Here is an 18,718-nt window from a genome sequence, read left to right on the forward strand (position 1 = left end):
TCTGAAACACCTATTTTAAAAGTGTTTTTGTTGAAAGCCCGTAAAATGAACTCTTTATTTGATCTTTTATTTCAGATTAAAAGGACAAAACGAACCTTTGTTGGATGGAAAATTATTAGACAATATGAAGCTGAAGGAGTAAAATGAGTCAAACAATCAAATTCAGGATGTTTTCTTTTTGAAAAAACATAAATACGATCTTAATTGAGCTTTTATTTCAAGTTCAGGGGGCAAAATGATTGTTTTTCGTAAGTACATTTTTTTCTATTGATACGTCGACGTTTTGTATCATCTTGTTCATTTGTTCCTTAACAAACCAGTGAAGAGAAAAATCTTATCTTTACCTCTCAATTTCTGTGAAATGATTCAGCTACGATGCACTCACTAACATCACCAACGATGCAGCCTCTCTCTCTAACTCAATCTTCCCGCTCTCTCTACACTCGTTTCATATCAACTTCATTTTCCAGGTCCTTTTTTGCAAATACCAGAACCATCACCAACCCAGTATTCAACACTAATTCAACATATTCCCCATTATTAATAAGAAATTGCAGCTCAATCACTGCAAAACCCTCTTCACAAATCAGAAAGAATCACACTTTTAAATCAGAACCAGATGAGAAATTAAGGGCTCTTCGTGAGCTTTTCTCCAAGCCTGGAATTGGTATTGATGCCTATATTATACCTTCTCAAGATGCTCATCAGGTTGTAATTCTTGTAAAGCTTGGTGCTTTTTTGGTGTGTTTTTGATTGGATTGAAATGGGTGTTCTTGTTGCGAATGTTTGTTTTTAGTACTAATTTGTAATTTTGCCTTTTGATTGTGGTTGTGAAGAGTGAATTTATTGCTGAATGCTATATGAGGAGAGGTTATATATCAGGGTTTACTGGTAGTGCTGGCACTGCTGTTGTCACTAAAGAGAAAGCTGCGCTTTGGACTGATGGTCGTTATTTTCTTCAGGTATGCTGCTTTAATTAGCTCTGTAACTGTTTGAATTATCAACAGATTTAGCAGAATTAAGTTTCTATAGCTTAATTATGTAACTGAAACATGAAAGGGGTGATTGTTACTAGTGTGAATTGAAAAATCATATTCTGAACTTTAGCGTGTTTTGCAATTACGACATGGACGTTAAATCTTGGTAATGTCGGATACGGACTATCATTTTTGCAATTCAGAATACCAAAGAATTTTGGTTAAAAGAATTGGTGATGTGGACACTAGAATATACACCGTTCCGACATCCATATGAGCATCTTTTTATCGAAATATTGCTCAGTGTTTTGAATTTTAAAAAATTGATAGTCCGTGTCTGATATTGTCAAGATTCAAAATTCGTGTTGTAATTGCAAAACAAGCTAAATATCATAATTTATTTTGCAATTAATCCTTTATATTCCTGTTAGAATGGAAGACCAGAAAAAGATTGTTCAATTTCTTTGCTTTTGTTATTAGGCTGAGAAGCAGTTGAACTCTAGTTGGAGCCTTATGCGGGCTGGTAATCCTGGCGTTCCAACTACAATTGAGTGGCTTAATGATGTCTTGCCTCCCGGAGCCAAAGTTGGTATTGATCCGGTGAGCAATTTCTCAACCCTCTGGCTTACTATTCCTATTTTTTCAGTCATTTGTTTGACTAATGATTTTGACCATCTGCACAATGTAATGAGGTTCTCCCTCATTTCTTTTACATGGTTGCTTGTTTTAACGTTTCTTTTCCACCTAGACCTTTAATCTTTTAATCTGTATTCACTTTGACATTCTTCACCATTCCAAATATATGATGCGACGTTGTCTTTGACTTTGTGAAGGGAGCAGTTTCTTTTTTCTTTTGATGTTGCTGTGGAATTGAAGGATGCGATAGCTAAGAGGAATCACCAATTGATATACTTATATGATATGAATCTCGTGGACGATATTTGGAAGGATTCTAGGCCAAAACCTCCAAAAAACCCAATTAGGATGCATGGCATTGAGTATGCTGGAGTGGATGTAGTATCGAAGTTGTCTTCCCTGAGGTCTCAGCTCCTTGATGCTGGTGCATCTGCAATTGTTATTTCTATGCTTGATGAAATTGCTTGGCTGCTGAACTTGGTAATATTTATTAACCAACTTTGCCTAGTTTCATTTGATCTTTAACAAAAGAATGGAGATTCCACTTGAATGAAACTTCTGGTAATTAACAAATGTAAAATAATGAAAAGGCCGTGGAAGAATTTATGACTAATTTAATAATACTTTGCAGAGAGGGGCTGATGTACCTCATTCACCAGTTATGTATGCATACTTAATTGTGGAGATTGATGGAGCCAAATTATTTGTGGACAATTCTAAAGTCACTCCTGAAGTGTTGAAACATTTGAAGAATGCTGGTGTTGAGTTGAAGCCTTATGATGCCATCCTACCTGAGATAGAAAGGTTAGTCTCACAGCTTTTACGCTTAAGCAGTGGCAACATTTTTTGCTACACTGCCCACACTTAAAGAAGAGGTCACAATTCTTTTAACATCTTAGAAAAGAACAGGTTCTCTTTGCTTCCCAGTTTTGGACATGTACAAAATTGCCTGCACTTCTATAACTAGACCATGGCATTAATGTGAATTTTGCATGTATAAGTATGTGGAACTAGCAGCTGTGGCATATGAGCTATGCCCGTTAATCTGAGCTTGCAAATTAAGGCCTATTGAGATGTGTGGCTTGCTATGACACGATTGTGTGTTTCTGGCTGGCCTTATGCGTTTCCTTTCTCAATTTAAGCTGTACACTTGCTGTGTTAACCTTTTTTATCTAACTTATGGTCTCGGCTCCCTGTTTCAGGTTGGCTGCACATGGGGCTGAACTTTGGCTGGATACATCATCTGTTAATGCTGCTATAGTAAACACCTATAGGTCTGCCTGTGATAGGCATCTCGAGAACCTTGGAAAAAAAAGTGACAGTAAGAATGATATATATAATGGGTCCAATGGCCAATCCTGGGGTCCTTGTGGAGTTTACAGAGCATCACCTGTATCTCTGGCAAAAGCATTGAAGAATCCAGCTGAGTTGGATGGCATGCGAAATTCCCACTTAAGGTACTAGCTACTATTTTTTTCTTTAACTTCACTTTTATGGATTTTAGTATTATACATGCGAAAATGAGAATTCAACCCTAATTAGCTTGCGGCTTAAGGCTAATTAAGTCGAGTCGAGATTTTCCTTATTTAATATATCTGTGTATATATCGTCATTAACAGAAATAAATATGACATAACCTTTATAATTTCTTGGCTTCTTAAAATGCCAATATGCAGGGATGCAGCTGCTCTAGCACAATTTTGGGCCTGGCTGGAAGAGGAAATTCATAAGGACTTGGGACTGACAGAAGTGGATGTTTCTGATAAACTTCTTGAATTTCGTTCGAAGCAACAGGGCTTTCTGGATACTAGCTTTGATACAATAAGTGGTATAAGCTGCTTCTTTTGTACTCTCTTTAAACAGTTCTTATTCAAAATACTTGTTGTCAATATCCGTTCTTCAGTTGCGCTACATAATCTATCTTACAGGTTCAGGTGCAAATGGTGCCATCATACACTACAATCCTGAGCCAGGTAGTTGTAGTGTTGTCAGTCCGAAAAAGTTATTCTTGTTAGATAGTGGAGCTCAATATGTTGATGGAACAACTGACGTAACCAGGACCGTGCACTTTAGTGAACCTACTGCACGGGAGAAAGAATGCTTCACCCGAGTTTTACAGGTGCTGAACTTCTGTTGACTCTGCATCTTATATAATAGATGTCCATTTGTTTCTAGTAATATGAAGGCCTCGGACAGATATTAAATGTCCTTGTAGGTTACTAATAACGCATAGGAGATGTTTAGGCCTGTAAGAATCGTCGATTCGTCTCCCTTATTTTGAATTTGAGTGCAAATGCGTGGGCAGTATCTTCAATCTTCTACCATTCAGTATAGGAGTGTGCGGAAACTTAAACCAAACCAAACTGACAAATTCAGTTCAGTTTGGTTTTAAATTATGAAAAAAATATCAGTTATTTGGTTCAGTTTGATTCTGAAAGTGAAAAACTTTCGGTTCACTTTGGTACAAATTGAATTGAAATGAAAAAAATCAAGCAAACCAACTAATTCAACTCGGTTTGATATATTTAAGATTTTTGAAAATTTGCTTTGATTCAATTTAATAAATTAAAAGTTGAGTTTGATTTGAACTGCATGTACGCCTCTAATTCAGGACATCCACTTTTGGCATTTATTGTCATGATTACATTAACGATTTTGTTTATGATAACTGCGAATTGCAGGGTCATATAGCTCTTGATCAGGCAATTTTCCCTGCAAATACACCTGGTTTTGTGTTGGATGCATTTGCTCGTTCTTCTTTGTGGAAGATAGGGCTCGACTATCGCCATGGTGCTTGTCCTGCTTTTTCTCTTATCCATCTGAATAATAAAATTTGGCCAGCTCAGAAATTGGTACTTTATTTAATGGGAAAAAAAACAAGGTTCTAACGATGATAATTTTTCTTTGCCTATAATCTTCCAGGGACTGGACATGGTGTTGGAGCTGCATTAAATGTTCATGAAGGCCCTCAAAGCATTAGCTTTCGGTATGGGAATACTACTCCCTTGCAGAAAGGCATGATTGTGAGCAATGAACCGGGGTACTACGAAGATCATGCTTTTGGCATTCGAATCGAGGTACTATAAAAATGTGCGAGACAAATTTCATGTTACGAACTGCATGATTGTACGGACATGGACTTATCTGTTCTGTTTTTGCCTCGACCTCTTTTCTGTGCAAGTAATTTGGAATGCGGTGGTTGTTCTTTTATTCCATTTTTTATAAAATTCTATCCTGTTGTAGAATCTTCTTCACGTAAAAGAGGTTCAGACTCCAAATCGATTTGGAGGAATAGAGTATTTGGGATTTGAGAAACTGACTTTTGTCCCCATTCAGGTAATACTAAACATTCTCGTATTGATTTGTGGCTGATCCAAATATTTTTTGTTTCTAGTCATAGACCTCGTACTGGTTATATTGCAGACTAAAATGGTAGAGTTATCGTTGCTCTCTGCTGCTGAGATCGATTGGCTTAATGATTACCATTCACAAGTTTGGGAGAAGGTAACAATTGCATACCGCAGACGATGCACATGCTTATAGCCTTTTTTTGTCGATTCTTTCTGAAAACATTACTTTAAACAGTTCTGGTGCCTGTTTCATTTGCTTGACATTATTTTGAAAAATAGAAGCAATCGGTGATTATAAATAGCTACACAAACTAACATATATCTTACAGGTTTCACCACTGCTTGATGGTCCTGCTCGTCAATGGCTTTCGTACAACACAAGACCGCTTGTCCATCCGTGATTCACCTTTCATATTTTTGTATGTTCAAGGGTCGGACATGTTGCTTCATAAAGTATTGTACATGTGAAATATGCACTTCAGTCTTCAACCAAGTTGCATTTAGGGAGGAAATAAAAAATTCCTCCAAAAGTATAGAGAAAATTTACAGTTTTTGGTGTATATGATAATTTGAGACATCAAGTTATTCACGTGAAACATCAAATTATTTGTATATTCAGGCAGTGTAATCAATTCGCATAAAACATCAAATTATTTGTATATTCAAGCAGTGTAATCAATTTGCGTAAAACATCAAATTACTCGTATTCAAGCAAAATATATATTCAGTGTTCGTGAAACATCAAAAGGATTCGCGTCAAACATTGTAATGTGGTGCAGACACACCAACTAGGCTATGATACATTACTCTTCTATACACATTTAGGAACTTGCTCGAGCCACAATAATGAAAGATGCTCTTACTGCTGTAAAGATGGCTGATACCCTAAATCTACAGCAACAATGGATCAGAGGAAGGAGTTTCGGCATACATGTTCGATATGGCTTTTGCAAAATATTCCTTCGCCCGAGCCCTCTTTATCTGCAATCAATTTTAAATCAAAACAATACACACAAGAAATATTGTTTCCCTTGCACAAAATTTGATTCTGGGCAAATCATGTATTTGTTTAGTCATACCATTCACTAAACAAAATCCCCCTTTTATTTATTTACTTATTTAAATTTTCAAGTGTAACTAAATTTAATCCTTTTGTTTAACCATCTCTTTCATCATAAAAATAGCGTTAAATTAAAATGCAAATTAAGTGTGAAACAAATATTGATTTAAAGCATTTGGCTCATGGTTTAAGGTTGCTAAGTTAGTATACTTGTATATAACATATGATCATATTACTAGTCACTCTCAACCTATTTCCTTTCTCGGATTTGATGATAGGGTCGAGTTTTATCACAACAAGCAACGGCCTTACCTTGAATGTTGGAGTCAGTAGGCCATTCTCCAAAGTAAATTGTTCAGGAACCAAGGTTACAGCTTTTGCAAATTCAAAACCTCGCAACTGCACAATTGCAAGAAATGAAACGTACATAACTGGCAGCGAACTAATACTATGTCATATCGAGAAACACGGGCTCTTAAATTTTTTACCTGGGCTTCCTGTCCGACCTCATCCATTTCAGCTAGAACTGCTGCCCTTGCTCTTGGGTCGTTGCACAGCTGTCCTAAATCATCATACTGCAAAATAATAATAAAAAGAATGGGAGGCTCAACTACTTTTTTGATGTTGATCTTTAAATAGCCACATAAGATCCAGAGTTGAAGAATCAAAATAGAAAAATTTAAGAATTTAAGAATTTGGCAATTTTTATTAAGAACTAAATAATAACTTTTGGATGTTTAACTCATAAAAAAAATAAAAATGATAATATTACTGAATCATTGAATGTAATATGCATCTGTAAACATGATGACATCTTGTAGTATGACACTAACTCGTGCATCTCCTAATCCATGGATAGTCAATAAAAAACCAGCTATAAGCAGAATGTTTAGCTGATGGTGATTTCTTGCTACTGTCTGGTAAATTGTTGCAGACTTGCAGTATGTCATCCAATGCACACGAACCAAGCCAAATGCAGCTTATATTATTGTTTTGATAAAAATAAGTTTTCACAGCCAGTTGATCTTATCAACACAACATGACAGCAATTTATGACTTCGGAAATATTTCTCATCAACGTTAACTTGAATAGCAGAGAACAATAAAAATTCCAAAATCAACATCACCTTTAAAATTTTCTAAAAATGAGTTGCATAAAAATCACATTCATCACTGGGAAGAAAAAAAAAACCAACCTCGATTCCCTGAGAGACAGCCCATTCTCTCAACACATCTGGGTCCACTGCAACTACAGCTACTAACATGGAGTTAAAGCTATCACCTGCAAACACAATTGCCAGTTTGTGAATTGATTACAGCTAAGAACAAATACAGGAACCATAAACAAGTCCTCCTTACCATATATAAAACACTGGGAAACAAATCTGCATTTGGCATATACACTTTCAATCTTCTCAGGTGCTATGTACTCGCCTTGTGCCAGCTTGAAAATGTTCTTTTTCCTATCAAAAGTTGACTATTGAGCATCAATATTTATTGGCATTATCAGGGGACATGGATTCCGGGATTAAGATCAAACACACAATTGGATTAATATATCAAAATACTATTTTATTAAATGCATTATTTATAGACTAAAGTATCAAGGTAACTAATATGACCTATCGATAATTTTAAGGCGTCCTCCAGGTAACCACAATCCAATATCTCCAGTGTGCAACCAACCATCATCATCCAACACTTCTCTCCTGTCCAATTAAGCATGCAGTTAGGTGGACTGAACATTGACAAGTAAATTCAGGGACAGACTCTTAAGAGTATGAAAGTTGAATACGTTTGGACAGCATCATTGTAGTAGCCTTGAAATATGGTGGGACCCCTGACGCAAATTTCGCCTCGTGGATATGGCTGATCCTCTGAGGTGTAGTTCATTTCAGGAACATCTACCAGCTTTATTTCTGAATAAAAAGAAATGTTTAAGTAGATGACCATATTAATACAATCTAAAAGGCAAGCATGCACAACAGGGAACACTCGGAAACTCGATTCATTTATATAACAATATTTAAAGCATTGCTTTCAGATTCCTGATATGTGTAATGCCTAAGTACCATATTCATGGTTCGAGTTCTGAAATTAATGTGCAATTATGAAGCTTTTCTATTATTTTTATATCTATAAGAGATGCACAGGGTGCAAGCTCCAAACTTGACCGGTTGGTACTGTTCAGATTCTTGATAGGGTGTTTCACTAGATAGATGATTAGCAAGCAGTGCAGATGTTTAACCATATAAGTGAGCCGACAAAGGCTTCAAATGATACCAGTGAATCGTTCATAAACATACTGAAAATATACAAATCAAAGGGTCTTATTCTCCTCATAAAATATGCTTCCAAGCTATCATCAAAGTGTGATGATGTCACCCTCATCACTTCTTATAAGAAGAGCTCTCCACTTATCCTAACGGTTTCGGTTACCAATCAATCATTCTTTTCCAATCCATAACGTTCTTATAACTAATTCAATTTCACATAGTATGCACAAGCAACAGCCCACTGAAGTGATAAGCTAATATGATACCATGTTAAGTTGCTTCCTTGCGATAATTTGATATTGTAGAATATTCTCATGACAAGCAACTAATTGCTGAACCTAAACAAAAAGTAAACTAAAGGATTTGATCAGTTTCCAAGCAAAGTTAACAACCAACCACATGCAGGATTTGGGGACCCAACATGACCAGATAGATTGTCACCCTGATCCATAATACTTATCACACACGAAGTCTCAGTCATTCCGTACCCTTCGAGTACTTGACAGCCAAAGCACCTGCACATGTGGATATTGTAAATGACATAGCTGCACACACAGATGTATAAACTATGAAAGTTAGATTTAGAATGAACTTACACCCTCAAAAAGTCCATTATTTCAGGCAACAATGGTGAAGCACCTGATCCCATGAAACGGACTCGTCCCCCTAGCTTTCCTTTTATTTTATTAAATACTAATTTGTCCCACATTGGTGATGGATTCCGACCTGAAAAAGTCATGTTAAACAGAAAGAGTAAACAATTTAATGGGAGCAAGCATGCGTCCATGCAATTTCTACCAAATTTCAGTTTCTTTTACAATAATTAGAAATCATTTACTGTGTCCTGAACTAAAAATTTTGGTGAAGCAGGAGAGTCACTGTCACATACCACTCATTATGGCTTGCTTCTTTGAATTGTAGGCAGCTTTAAATAGTCTCTCTTTCAAAATCCCAGAATTCTTGACAGCATTTATAATTCTGCAATAATTATTTAAATTTGAACATAAGTACCATACAGCTCATAACTGAAAGTTCATTCCACTTCCGGTCACAATCTTACCCATCATATATACGATTATATAACCGAGGGACGCTGCAAAATAGTGTTGGTCTGAGAGCAGCCAAATCATCCATCAATTTCATATTGTCCTGCAAAGGGGAGAAAGAATGCTATTAAAAAAAACACTTGCAGGAAGGGAAATCTTTACAATTAACTGACTAAGCTGTTGCTGAATTGATAAATGTTTTTATTATAATAAACTGTCACTCTAATAGTGTCTGAGACAATGTTTTGCAAGCTATTATCATGTACTCAGTTTGTTTCTCCTGAGAACGACTATGGAAGAACAAAATGGAGAAGCAACAAATTAATAGTTGAAGTTCAACGATGAAAACATGAAGTTACGGGCTAACAGATGGAACCACACAGAAATCCAATTTGGACAATGCAGACAGCAATAAATAAGGAACTTTTAACATTCAACAAGTAATAGTCTAAAATTTGATATTTCCCGCTTCATGGAAACAGGATATCTAAAACTAGGAGAACGCAATTGGTAAGTTTACCAGTTAGAATGAATTTCTGAAACTTCAGTTGCACTTATGTAGCATCAAGCAAACAATTTCCAGCTACATCACACTCTTAACACTGGGCTAGTAAACAATGAATTTTGTCATGCCATGAAGCTGCTTTCTATTCAAGCATAATAGTTATAAATGAAGTTCAATCATCTACCTCTTTTCTGTGATATGTCTTATGTGTGGCTCAAAGATACTATCATATGAAATGAGACTAAGCCCAATTTATCATAAAGCCGTGGCATTAGCACACATAACATTGATCGTGGCATTAGCACACATAACATTGATCACTATGGTAATCGGATAAATCTTCTCCACTTGTTTAGGACCATAGGTTAGGCAACAGCCTGAAAGCATCATCGGGTGCTCTAGGTGAAGGTACAATTAGTACAATACAGCACAGTTAACATGTACTTGCTGTTTCTTCTTTAGACTTGCAATATAAATTTCATATGGCTGAGAACAAGTAATAGATGGAAAGCAGTATGCTTAAATACAATACTCTCATACTCACTTCCTTCATTAATGTTAACATAATTAAGGCCTTACACAAATAGAACAGCTAAAGATCTCCAAATTGAGTCACATACCCCCTGATAGAAGCCCACAGCAACACCATAGTAAACTAACCCAATCTGGTTGGTCCGTTCATATATGTGCGCCAAAGGAAGATAGGATATATAACTGTGGAAAACAAAAGTTATTCATTAGAAGAAAGAATGGACATTTCTAAAAGAGAACATCTTAACATCAACAATGATAGAACTTGGTCTGAGCCATGCATTAATTTATATACAAAACTTACATATCTGAAGGATTAAATATGATTCCCTGAGAGAAACCAGCAACACTGGCAATCAAGTTTCCATGTGTCAGGACAACTCCCTTTACAAAAAAGATATAGATCGTTATGGATACAACTCTTTAGCTGAAGAATCCAACAAGTGCCTTCAAATTTCAAACACAATATATTCCCTACCTTTGGTGTCCCAGTAGTACCACTGGTGTAACATATGGTTGCAGCATCCTCAGGTTTAGGGGGCATGAAAGCGTGCAAATTACTGCGGCCCTAGAAGATAACAATTCATAAGGCAGTAGAGTTTCACCTCAATAACTATTTATTACAAAGCAAAGAGTAACAGTTGACCGAAGTTCTATTTTGAGGCTTGAATAATCCAACTGTACAACTTCAAAAGCTGGAAAACTTAGCAATCTCATTACTAGTAAGAACTCCATTAAATATAAAATTAATATACTCGATTATGTATTTGCACACATGAAGAAAAAAACTTGAAAGTTTGGAATATCCGATCCATCAAGCTCGTCAGGTTTACCATTTGGCTTAAAAGGAAGAAATTTCACAGTCATTCAAAAACACAAAACAAAGCAAGAGAAATAGATTAAGCCTGTTGTTATAACACTCCCCAGAACTTAAAAAAAAAAAACATTTATACTTCCCATAACTTTACAATGATGAATGAGTAAATAAGTAATATGCTGAGGAAAAATTGCCTAATTATCTGCCATAACTATAGCAATGTTCTATAAAACTAACAAAGGAAATTTGCAATTGAAGAAAATTACCTCACCAAGAAGTTTTAGATACGATATAAGCTTGACTCCAAATGTCGAAGGAAGTGATGGCAATTGTTCATCTTCAGCTCCCACGACCTGTCATGGATAGAAAAGAAAAAAAAATTAACAAAGAACTAGAAGTCTTGTGAGTGGTTATTAAGAATTTGTTTAAGGATTCTGAAGCACAGACCACTACAAGTCGCACGGATGGAATCTCAGCTAGGAAGCTCAACAACTGCAAGTTCAAAAATAGAAAATGAGATTCAGCACAACTTCGTGTTGAATACAATAAATGGCCAAAATGCACGTTCTACTGAATCAAGCTTCAACCCGTGATTATCATTACCATAATCATGAACTCAAACTACAACGTTATGTATTTTATGCTTCCCAAAGTAAAAAGTACAAGGCAAAACATTAAAAGAATTTTATAAATGTTTTACTCTTAAGATGTATGTATCACAAGGAGAGAAAGAAGGCCAGCAAAGGAAAATGTTAAAAGTTAACTTGGCTGGAAGGAGCTGTAATTCACTTATTAACTTAGTAAAATCTAATAACACGTGGTTAAAATTGATTCGATAACAGCTAATTGATAACAAATTAATTTCTATTAAACTTTGCATGTTAGATTCAAATGAGAAGGTATCAAATTTTCTAACTGAAGACAAGACATATTCAGAAAATTGTAAAACAGCTATAATTCCTAGCTGCCAAATTTTGAGAGAGTAATAAGATAATGAACCAAAGAAGCATATAGAGAACTGACAGTGTTCAAAGTCTCTGGGACACAAAAGATAGTCTGCACATTGGCATGATTGACAACATACTTAACAGCATCCGGGCCTGCAAATAGAGATCAAATAATGTAGAAGCGGACAAGAATTTTCCCAAAAAGTAGCTTATTAACAGTTAGAGACTGACCAAGAGTGTCATACAAGGGAACTGAGATGTACGAATATGCTGCACAAGCATGATCCACAATTAGCCACTCTGGTCTATTTACAAAAAAGATTCCAATGCAAGCTCCCTGTCACACAAAACACCAACAGATGAGACAACACATGTTGAAGTACAAAACTTTCATTATAAAGTCCATGCAGAGGCCAATAACATAGTGAAAGAATTAGTACATAGCTAGAAATCATAATGGAAATCGTATGCAAGAGAGTTCAATATAATTGAATTTTTGCAAACTCCGAGTTTCCAAACATGATTTCAATTCTTTCTAAAAGGAATTTATCAACTAAATACAACCCAATTGATCTCTCTTCTGGTATTAAAATACTTTGCAAACACTCTCCTAAAGAGTTTGAGTAACAGACCTTTTGAATCCCATGGTAACGAAGGCCAGAACCTATTGCTTCTCTAGCCGTGCCTGCTACTCCATACGTCATCCATGTATACCTTTTTATATTAAAAAAAAACAGAAACGAATAAATTCTCATTTCGACAATTGGAATTGGATATCAGAAACCAATAGAGCACAAATATGCTTTATATCTATGCAACTTACTCTCCAATCGTTCCATCCTGTTTAATTCGAGTTCCTAAGTATTTGTAGTCTCCAAAAGTTTCAACAGCATACCTATATACACAAAATTATAAGCAGCAACTATTCAAACTCTTCATTCAACATATTTTTTCACTCCAATGATTAATTTTTAAAAAAAAAACTAAATAAAAGAATATCAGAGAGAAATTCTCACGCAAAGAGATCGTATAATGTCGCTATCTGAGGATGATCAGGAAACCTGCTCACAAGCTTCAATGGAAATCGCGCAGACCTGTACATAAAATAACAGACAATTTTCACAAAAAGGATAAACAATACAACAAAAGATAAGTGAATAATCAAGCAGCTGTATATACCTATAAACGTTCCATTTTCCGGTGTGCAGTTTCTCAGGCAAAACGACGCTGTATGTTTGACCTGACCGGAAATTCACAAAAATACTTTTAAAAAATACTGCAGTAAGTGATGTAATTAGTGAAGTATATGCGTGTAATAGCGAAGAGAGAATAATTTGATTACTGACTGTGCGAAAACTGTGAAGCGGTGAGGTTAGCTTGGAGAGATGAGCTGCAGTGATCGTCTGCGGTGGAAGAAGGTAGGAGATGACCTTGGATAGCTTGGAGACGACGGTGAGCTGTTGATTCCATAAGGATTTTCTCAGGAAAATTCGGATTGCTGAGAAATTTTCTCGGGAAAATTTGGAGGGAAGGTTTTATACTGGACTAGAATGGCAAATTTTTTAATATTTATCCGTTTTTTAGGTAATAAAAACAAAAATTATGGATTGCTCACGCTGCCGGGACATTGACCTTTTTTTAATTTAATTTCCTTTGTTTTGAAGATAGAAATGACGTTTTGTGACTTCGTGTCGTTTGATCAGGTCGCTGAGTCTGAACCAAACGTGCCTCTTTGTACAAGAAATTACACAATGTCTACATGTATATTTTTTTTTAAAAAAAATACACTAGTAATCATTTTTAAAAGTTAATTAAATTATATTTATGTTAAAATAATATTTTTAGCATTTTACGGTTGGTGACCTTTTGTGTGTGAGCGTGTCCGAAGATAACCCTTCAAATTGGAAATCCTGAATTAATATTAAGCTATTATGATAATTTTAAAAGGACTATTAAATATAAATAGTGTTTAAACATAAAAAATAGCTTTGTAATTAAAAAAAATGAAATTGAAGTTGCAACCGAAACTACAGTTCAAAATAATTCTGAAAAACAAAATTTGAACTAAGAAAACTCGAATTACAATAAGTATGCATTCTAAAAATTACAAAGCTGACATCGTTTTTCTTCTACAAGTTTTTGAGTTATTGATTGATTGTTTGGGACTTTTGCAATCGTCATCTGTTTTTCTTTTTAAAGTGCTTTTTTAGAAAATTGTTAGATGCCTACTTCTCTTCAACTATCTCACGTTCCTCAACTTACACAACCTTCACTTTGATAAAAAAAATTATCCTTTGGTCAATAATCGTAACTGCACCGTATTAATATTGGAGACTTTTGCTTGTAGGTTTATGTACTTGAACTTCAATATCTCTTTAATTTTTTTGAGCTCTTAGGCTTTAGACTATTTTAATTATGGTATGGACATTGTTTATTTTTTTAAAAGTATTATTTAGATTAAATGGTGAAACCTGGAAAATCAAAAGATACCAGTTAGAATCGACAAAAACGGTTGATGATTGGTCTAATCTTATTTATAAATTTTGACCCATAATCAAACCAGATCAAACTCTAGTTCTGGTTATCAGTTTAACAGACTGGTGCAGTCTGTTTTTATATCACTTACTTAGTATATGTATTATTTTTTGTTTATTAATTTGTGTATTTACTATAATTTATATTACTTTAATATGAATAAAATAAAAGTTGTAATTGTAATATTCTTTAATTTAAATTGTATTAATAATTATAAAATTTTATTATAAGCAAATTTAAAAAAATGAATTCATAAAAATAAAAATTTATTATAATTTTTTTGAAACAAATATTTTTTCACCTTAACTTGAAAAACCTACTATAATATGTATGTCACAAATACTTATCAATATAAATAAACAAGTTCAAATATTTAAATAAACCCAAAATAAGTAGACATAATAAATATACTAATCTATACTATATATAAAAGCACGGATGGGGAGGACAGGCAAATTTACTGAATAATCCTTTTCAGTTTACTACTAAATAAATGTTTTATAGTCATTAATTAATTAGTTATTTAACTAATCACTGTTATATTTAAAGTCCTAATTAGAATAGGTAGCTAAATTATCTCCAATTAAATCTTTAATATGAAAAAATAACTAAATTGTCTCCAAATTAGTAGGAATACCTATATTTTTGTTTGATTGAACTACAAAATTAAAATAATATATTTGGTCAATATATTATTATTTAAATTTCTATCTTATTATTTTTAAAGATATTATTAATAACATTAAATTAATTATTTAATTATGATTATTATATTTACTTTTACAAAAATTCTTAACTAATTTAATATTAATTATAAATAAAAAATTGATATAATTATAATAAATTTACTAATATGTTCATTGAGGAGTTATGTTACGAGCCACGTGCATAGCACGCAATGCGAAACTAGTGTTATAAAGGATAGACATCATTAGTAGTATACTTTTTCCTAAAATATATTTGATACTTTTTTTGATGTAGATGGATAATTATACTTTGAGATTCTCGTAGCACGCTTCTTCTTGGAGGAAGGTTGTTTTGTCACTAATCCTATAAGGATTTGATTAACTTTCTTCTTGTAGGAAGGTTGTTTTGTCACTAATCCTATAACTTTTTTCTTATAGGAAGGTTGGTTTGTCACTAATCCTATAAGAATTTACTTAATTCTCTGAAAGTATTTTTGACCAAACTTGCAATAAAAAAAAATCAACTTTAAGTTATCTATAATTATAGAAAATATGAGTGTGTTTTTTTTTCTTAAAAACAGTTGGTGGAAAATTTATGTGTGTGAGCGTGTTATAGATTATATCTCAAATTAGAGACTTCAAAATTAAATTAAGTGATTGTAGCAATTTTTAAAATACCATAAATAACTTAAACGTTCTTAAAAAGAATCAGAAATAACGTATAAAATTGAAAGAGAGTTTATGTAATTGAAAAATTAAAATAGACACTATGATTGAAGTTACGATTAAAACAATATTAAAAAACATAAATAGAAGTAAAAAAATATAACTTGCAATACAGATGAAATCACAAAAATAAGATATTAACATTGATTTATCTCTAACAGTTTTTAATTGATTTTGCTGGACTTTACAATCGTTGTCTATTTCTTAAAGCATTTGTTCAAAAAACCATCAAATGCTACCCACGTTCTTTAAACTTCCACATTTATAAAAACTATCATCTTAATAAACTGTCACTATACGTGTTAAAATTGGAAATCTTGAATTGTATGCTTTTGTATTTAGGTCTCAACATCTCCTAATTTCTTTTGGACTTTTAGAATTCCCCTATTTTAATTTTTATAATGACAGAGCTTTACATGAGGTACCTGCTTCCATATTTGATTTGATAAATCATGTCACATGTAACTGGAATGAAGTGCTTATTCGTTACCTATTCATACCTGCTCATGCTACTGCTATTTTATCGTTGCCAATACCGTATTGTGCTCAACCTGACCGACTCATTTGGAAGCATCAAAAGTCTGGCAATTACACATCCAAATCTGGGTACTTTCAAGCATCTCTTATTAGACATCCTGCTATATCTCCTGTTACAATGCATTTTTCAAAGACGGATTGGCAAAATATTTGGCTTCTAAAAATTTATCCTCGTATTAAAGTTTTTATTTGGAGGGCCCTTCATGAGGCTTTACCAACTGGGGAAGCTTTATTTATTCGCTTCAATATTGATGTTAAATGTGTGCATTGTGGAAGTGCAGAATCATTGTCTCATATGTTGTTCCTTTGCCCATTTGCTCAAAAAATTTGGTTCGCTTCTCCTTTGGGTTTACTGCCACAACATTTTCCTATTTTATCTTTTCATCTATTATGGCAATACCTATCTAATGCTTTACTCACTCAAGATCCATCTAAAGAATCTCTACAACTAGCATGTTTTGTTTGTTGGTATATATGGAAATGTCGAAACAAGTTGCTGTTTGAGAATGAAATACAAAGTGAGGAGCAGGTTGTGCGGGATGCTGTTGCTGCTTATCAAGAATATGCAGGTATTAATCAAACTTTTTCTTCCTCATATTCTGATCAGCATGTATTATCACCTCAAAGCTCATGGCTGCCACCTCCTCGAGGATTTATAAAGCTTAACTATGATGCTTCAACTGCTCGATTACATCAATGTGGGTTTATAGCAACAGTGGCAAGGGATTCTGATGGAATTGTTATTGGCAGGTTTCATGCTTATTTTAGACACATTTGGGATCCCGGAATTTTAGAACTTTTAGCACTCCGAGAATCTCTGAATTGGGCTGTTTTATGTTCATGGAGTCATGTAATAATGGAGGGTGACGCTCTTCAAGTCTCACAAGCTATTAATTCACACCGAATACTGGATTATCATACTTGGGGGATTTGTCAAGATATATGGCGTCTTCAGAATCGTTTTAGAGTTTGTATTGTTCAATATGTCAATCGTAAGTTTAATGTTTTAGCTCATGAATTAGCTTCTTTAGTTAAGAATTCGTATATTCTGGGTCTGTAACTCTATTTGTAATTTGCACTTTATGCTCTATCAATATATCATCTTTTCTGGAAAAAAAAATTAAAAATATTATTACTAAAAAAGTATAGCAATATTTATCATAAAATACAAAATAATTTTTTTTATACACATATTTATTTCACTATTATCTTTAAGCAACGACAGCCAAAATACGAGCAGTGAAAAAAACCTTGAGAACATGTAAATATGGGGTGAGAATTTTCACACTCCACTTATTTATAACTGCACTCCACAATTAATAGCAAATGACTTTGTTATCCTTTATTTGGTATTCATCATTTTTAATCTTCTAATATACCAAAACTACCCTTATTTAGTGTCATGCATCTTTTAACTATTTCATTGCATGCATCTATAATTTTGTTTAATGGAAAACGGCAACGAAGATTGTTTTAGACGAGATGCCGATCTTTTTTTTCTTTGCTCCGTCGGCATTATAGTAGGTCTATAAGTTCCTCTTCTATCACATCCAATGGTAACTTATCTTTCTCCTTTTGATTTTCTTATAACCGCAATATATCCTTGTTGTGATGCAATAGTACGAATATCACTTAACAACTCTTCTCGGTTATTGTATAATATTGCACTGAGCTTTTGAAAATCATCTTGTTGATTTTGGCTTTCTTGATTTTGATTGTCAAAATGTATATTTTCTGTTATAAGAAATAGCAAAAACGAAAAATCAATTAATTACTAAAAGTTGATGTAATTTATATTGCTAAAATTGTGTGTATATAGGTGATAATGTAAACGAAAATAGAGCCATATCTGCATATCATACATATAATGAAATTACTAAAAGCTACTGTTGTGATGTAAATTATAACTTTTCTAATTACAACTTAAAAGCATAAGTATATTATACTAATTGAATTCTAATTATCTATACAAATTAGGATGCATATCAATTTTCCAATTCAGTGACAACTAAACAAATTTTTCATTATAAAAGCTACTGTATATAATCTTTTTCCATTCTAAAATTATCTTAGTTCAATAGCTTTTACG

The 18,718-nt window shown here is 33.7% G+C and overlaps 3 protein-coding genes across 3 annotated transcripts; 2 read left to right on the forward strand and 1 right to left on the reverse strand.

The window, feature by feature from the left end:
* Window positions 1-304: 304 nt before the first annotated feature.
* On the forward strand, window positions 305-5,660 carry LOC126671624 (aminopeptidase P2). Its single transcript, XM_050365405.2, has 13 exons — window positions 305-708; window positions 837-962; window positions 1,458-1,577; window positions 1,818-2,093; window positions 2,245-2,417; window positions 2,816-3,070; window positions 3,290-3,441; window positions 3,542-3,732; window positions 4,295-4,403; window positions 4,536-4,690; window positions 4,857-4,949; window positions 5,037-5,117; window positions 5,293-5,660. The coding sequence occupies exons 1-13, from the start codon at window positions 376-378 to the stop codon at window positions 5,362-5,364; spliced, it is 2,136 nt and encodes a 711-aa protein (XP_050221362.1). The 5' UTR covers window positions 305-375; the 3' UTR covers window positions 5,365-5,660.
* On the reverse strand, window positions 5,643-13,726 carry LOC126671625 (long chain acyl-CoA synthetase 7, peroxisomal). Its single transcript, XM_050365407.2, has 23 exons — window positions 13,492-13,726; window positions 13,325-13,385; window positions 13,162-13,239; window positions 12,969-13,040; window positions 12,778-12,859; window positions 12,377-12,482; window positions 12,222-12,298; window positions 11,646-11,690; window positions 11,465-11,551; window positions 10,860-10,949; window positions 10,686-10,765; window positions 10,471-10,564; window positions 9,360-9,448; window positions 9,189-9,277; window positions 8,896-9,025; window positions 8,696-8,814; window positions 7,819-7,942; window positions 7,646-7,732; window positions 7,383-7,486; window positions 7,220-7,305; window positions 6,512-6,598; window positions 6,336-6,422; window positions 5,643-5,944 (listed from the first exon to the last, which is right to left on the reverse strand). Exons 1-23 carry the CDS (start codon window positions 13,613-13,615, stop codon window positions 5,855-5,857), a joined length of 2,088 nt encoding a protein of 695 aa, XP_050221364.1. The 5' UTR covers window positions 13,616-13,726; the 3' UTR covers window positions 5,643-5,854.
* Window positions 13,727-14,606: 880 nt separating this feature from the next.
* LOC126671230 (uncharacterized) lies at window positions 14,607-17,689 on the forward strand. The gene is made up of 3 exons (XM_050364980.1): window positions 14,607-14,637; window positions 15,805-15,808; window positions 16,435-17,689. The coding sequence occupies exons 1-3, from the start codon at window positions 14,607-14,609 to the stop codon at window positions 17,687-17,689; spliced, it is 1,290 nt and encodes a 429-aa protein (XP_050220937.1).
* The last annotated feature ends 1,029 nt before the right edge of the window (window positions 17,690-18,718 follow it).

This window comes from Mercurialis annua, linkage group LG3 (assembly GCF_937616625.2).
Source record: "Mercurialis annua linkage group LG3, ddMerAnnu1.2, whole genome shotgun sequence".
Taxonomy (NCBI): Eukaryota; Viridiplantae; Streptophyta; class Magnoliopsida; order Malpighiales; family Euphorbiaceae; genus Mercurialis; species Mercurialis annua.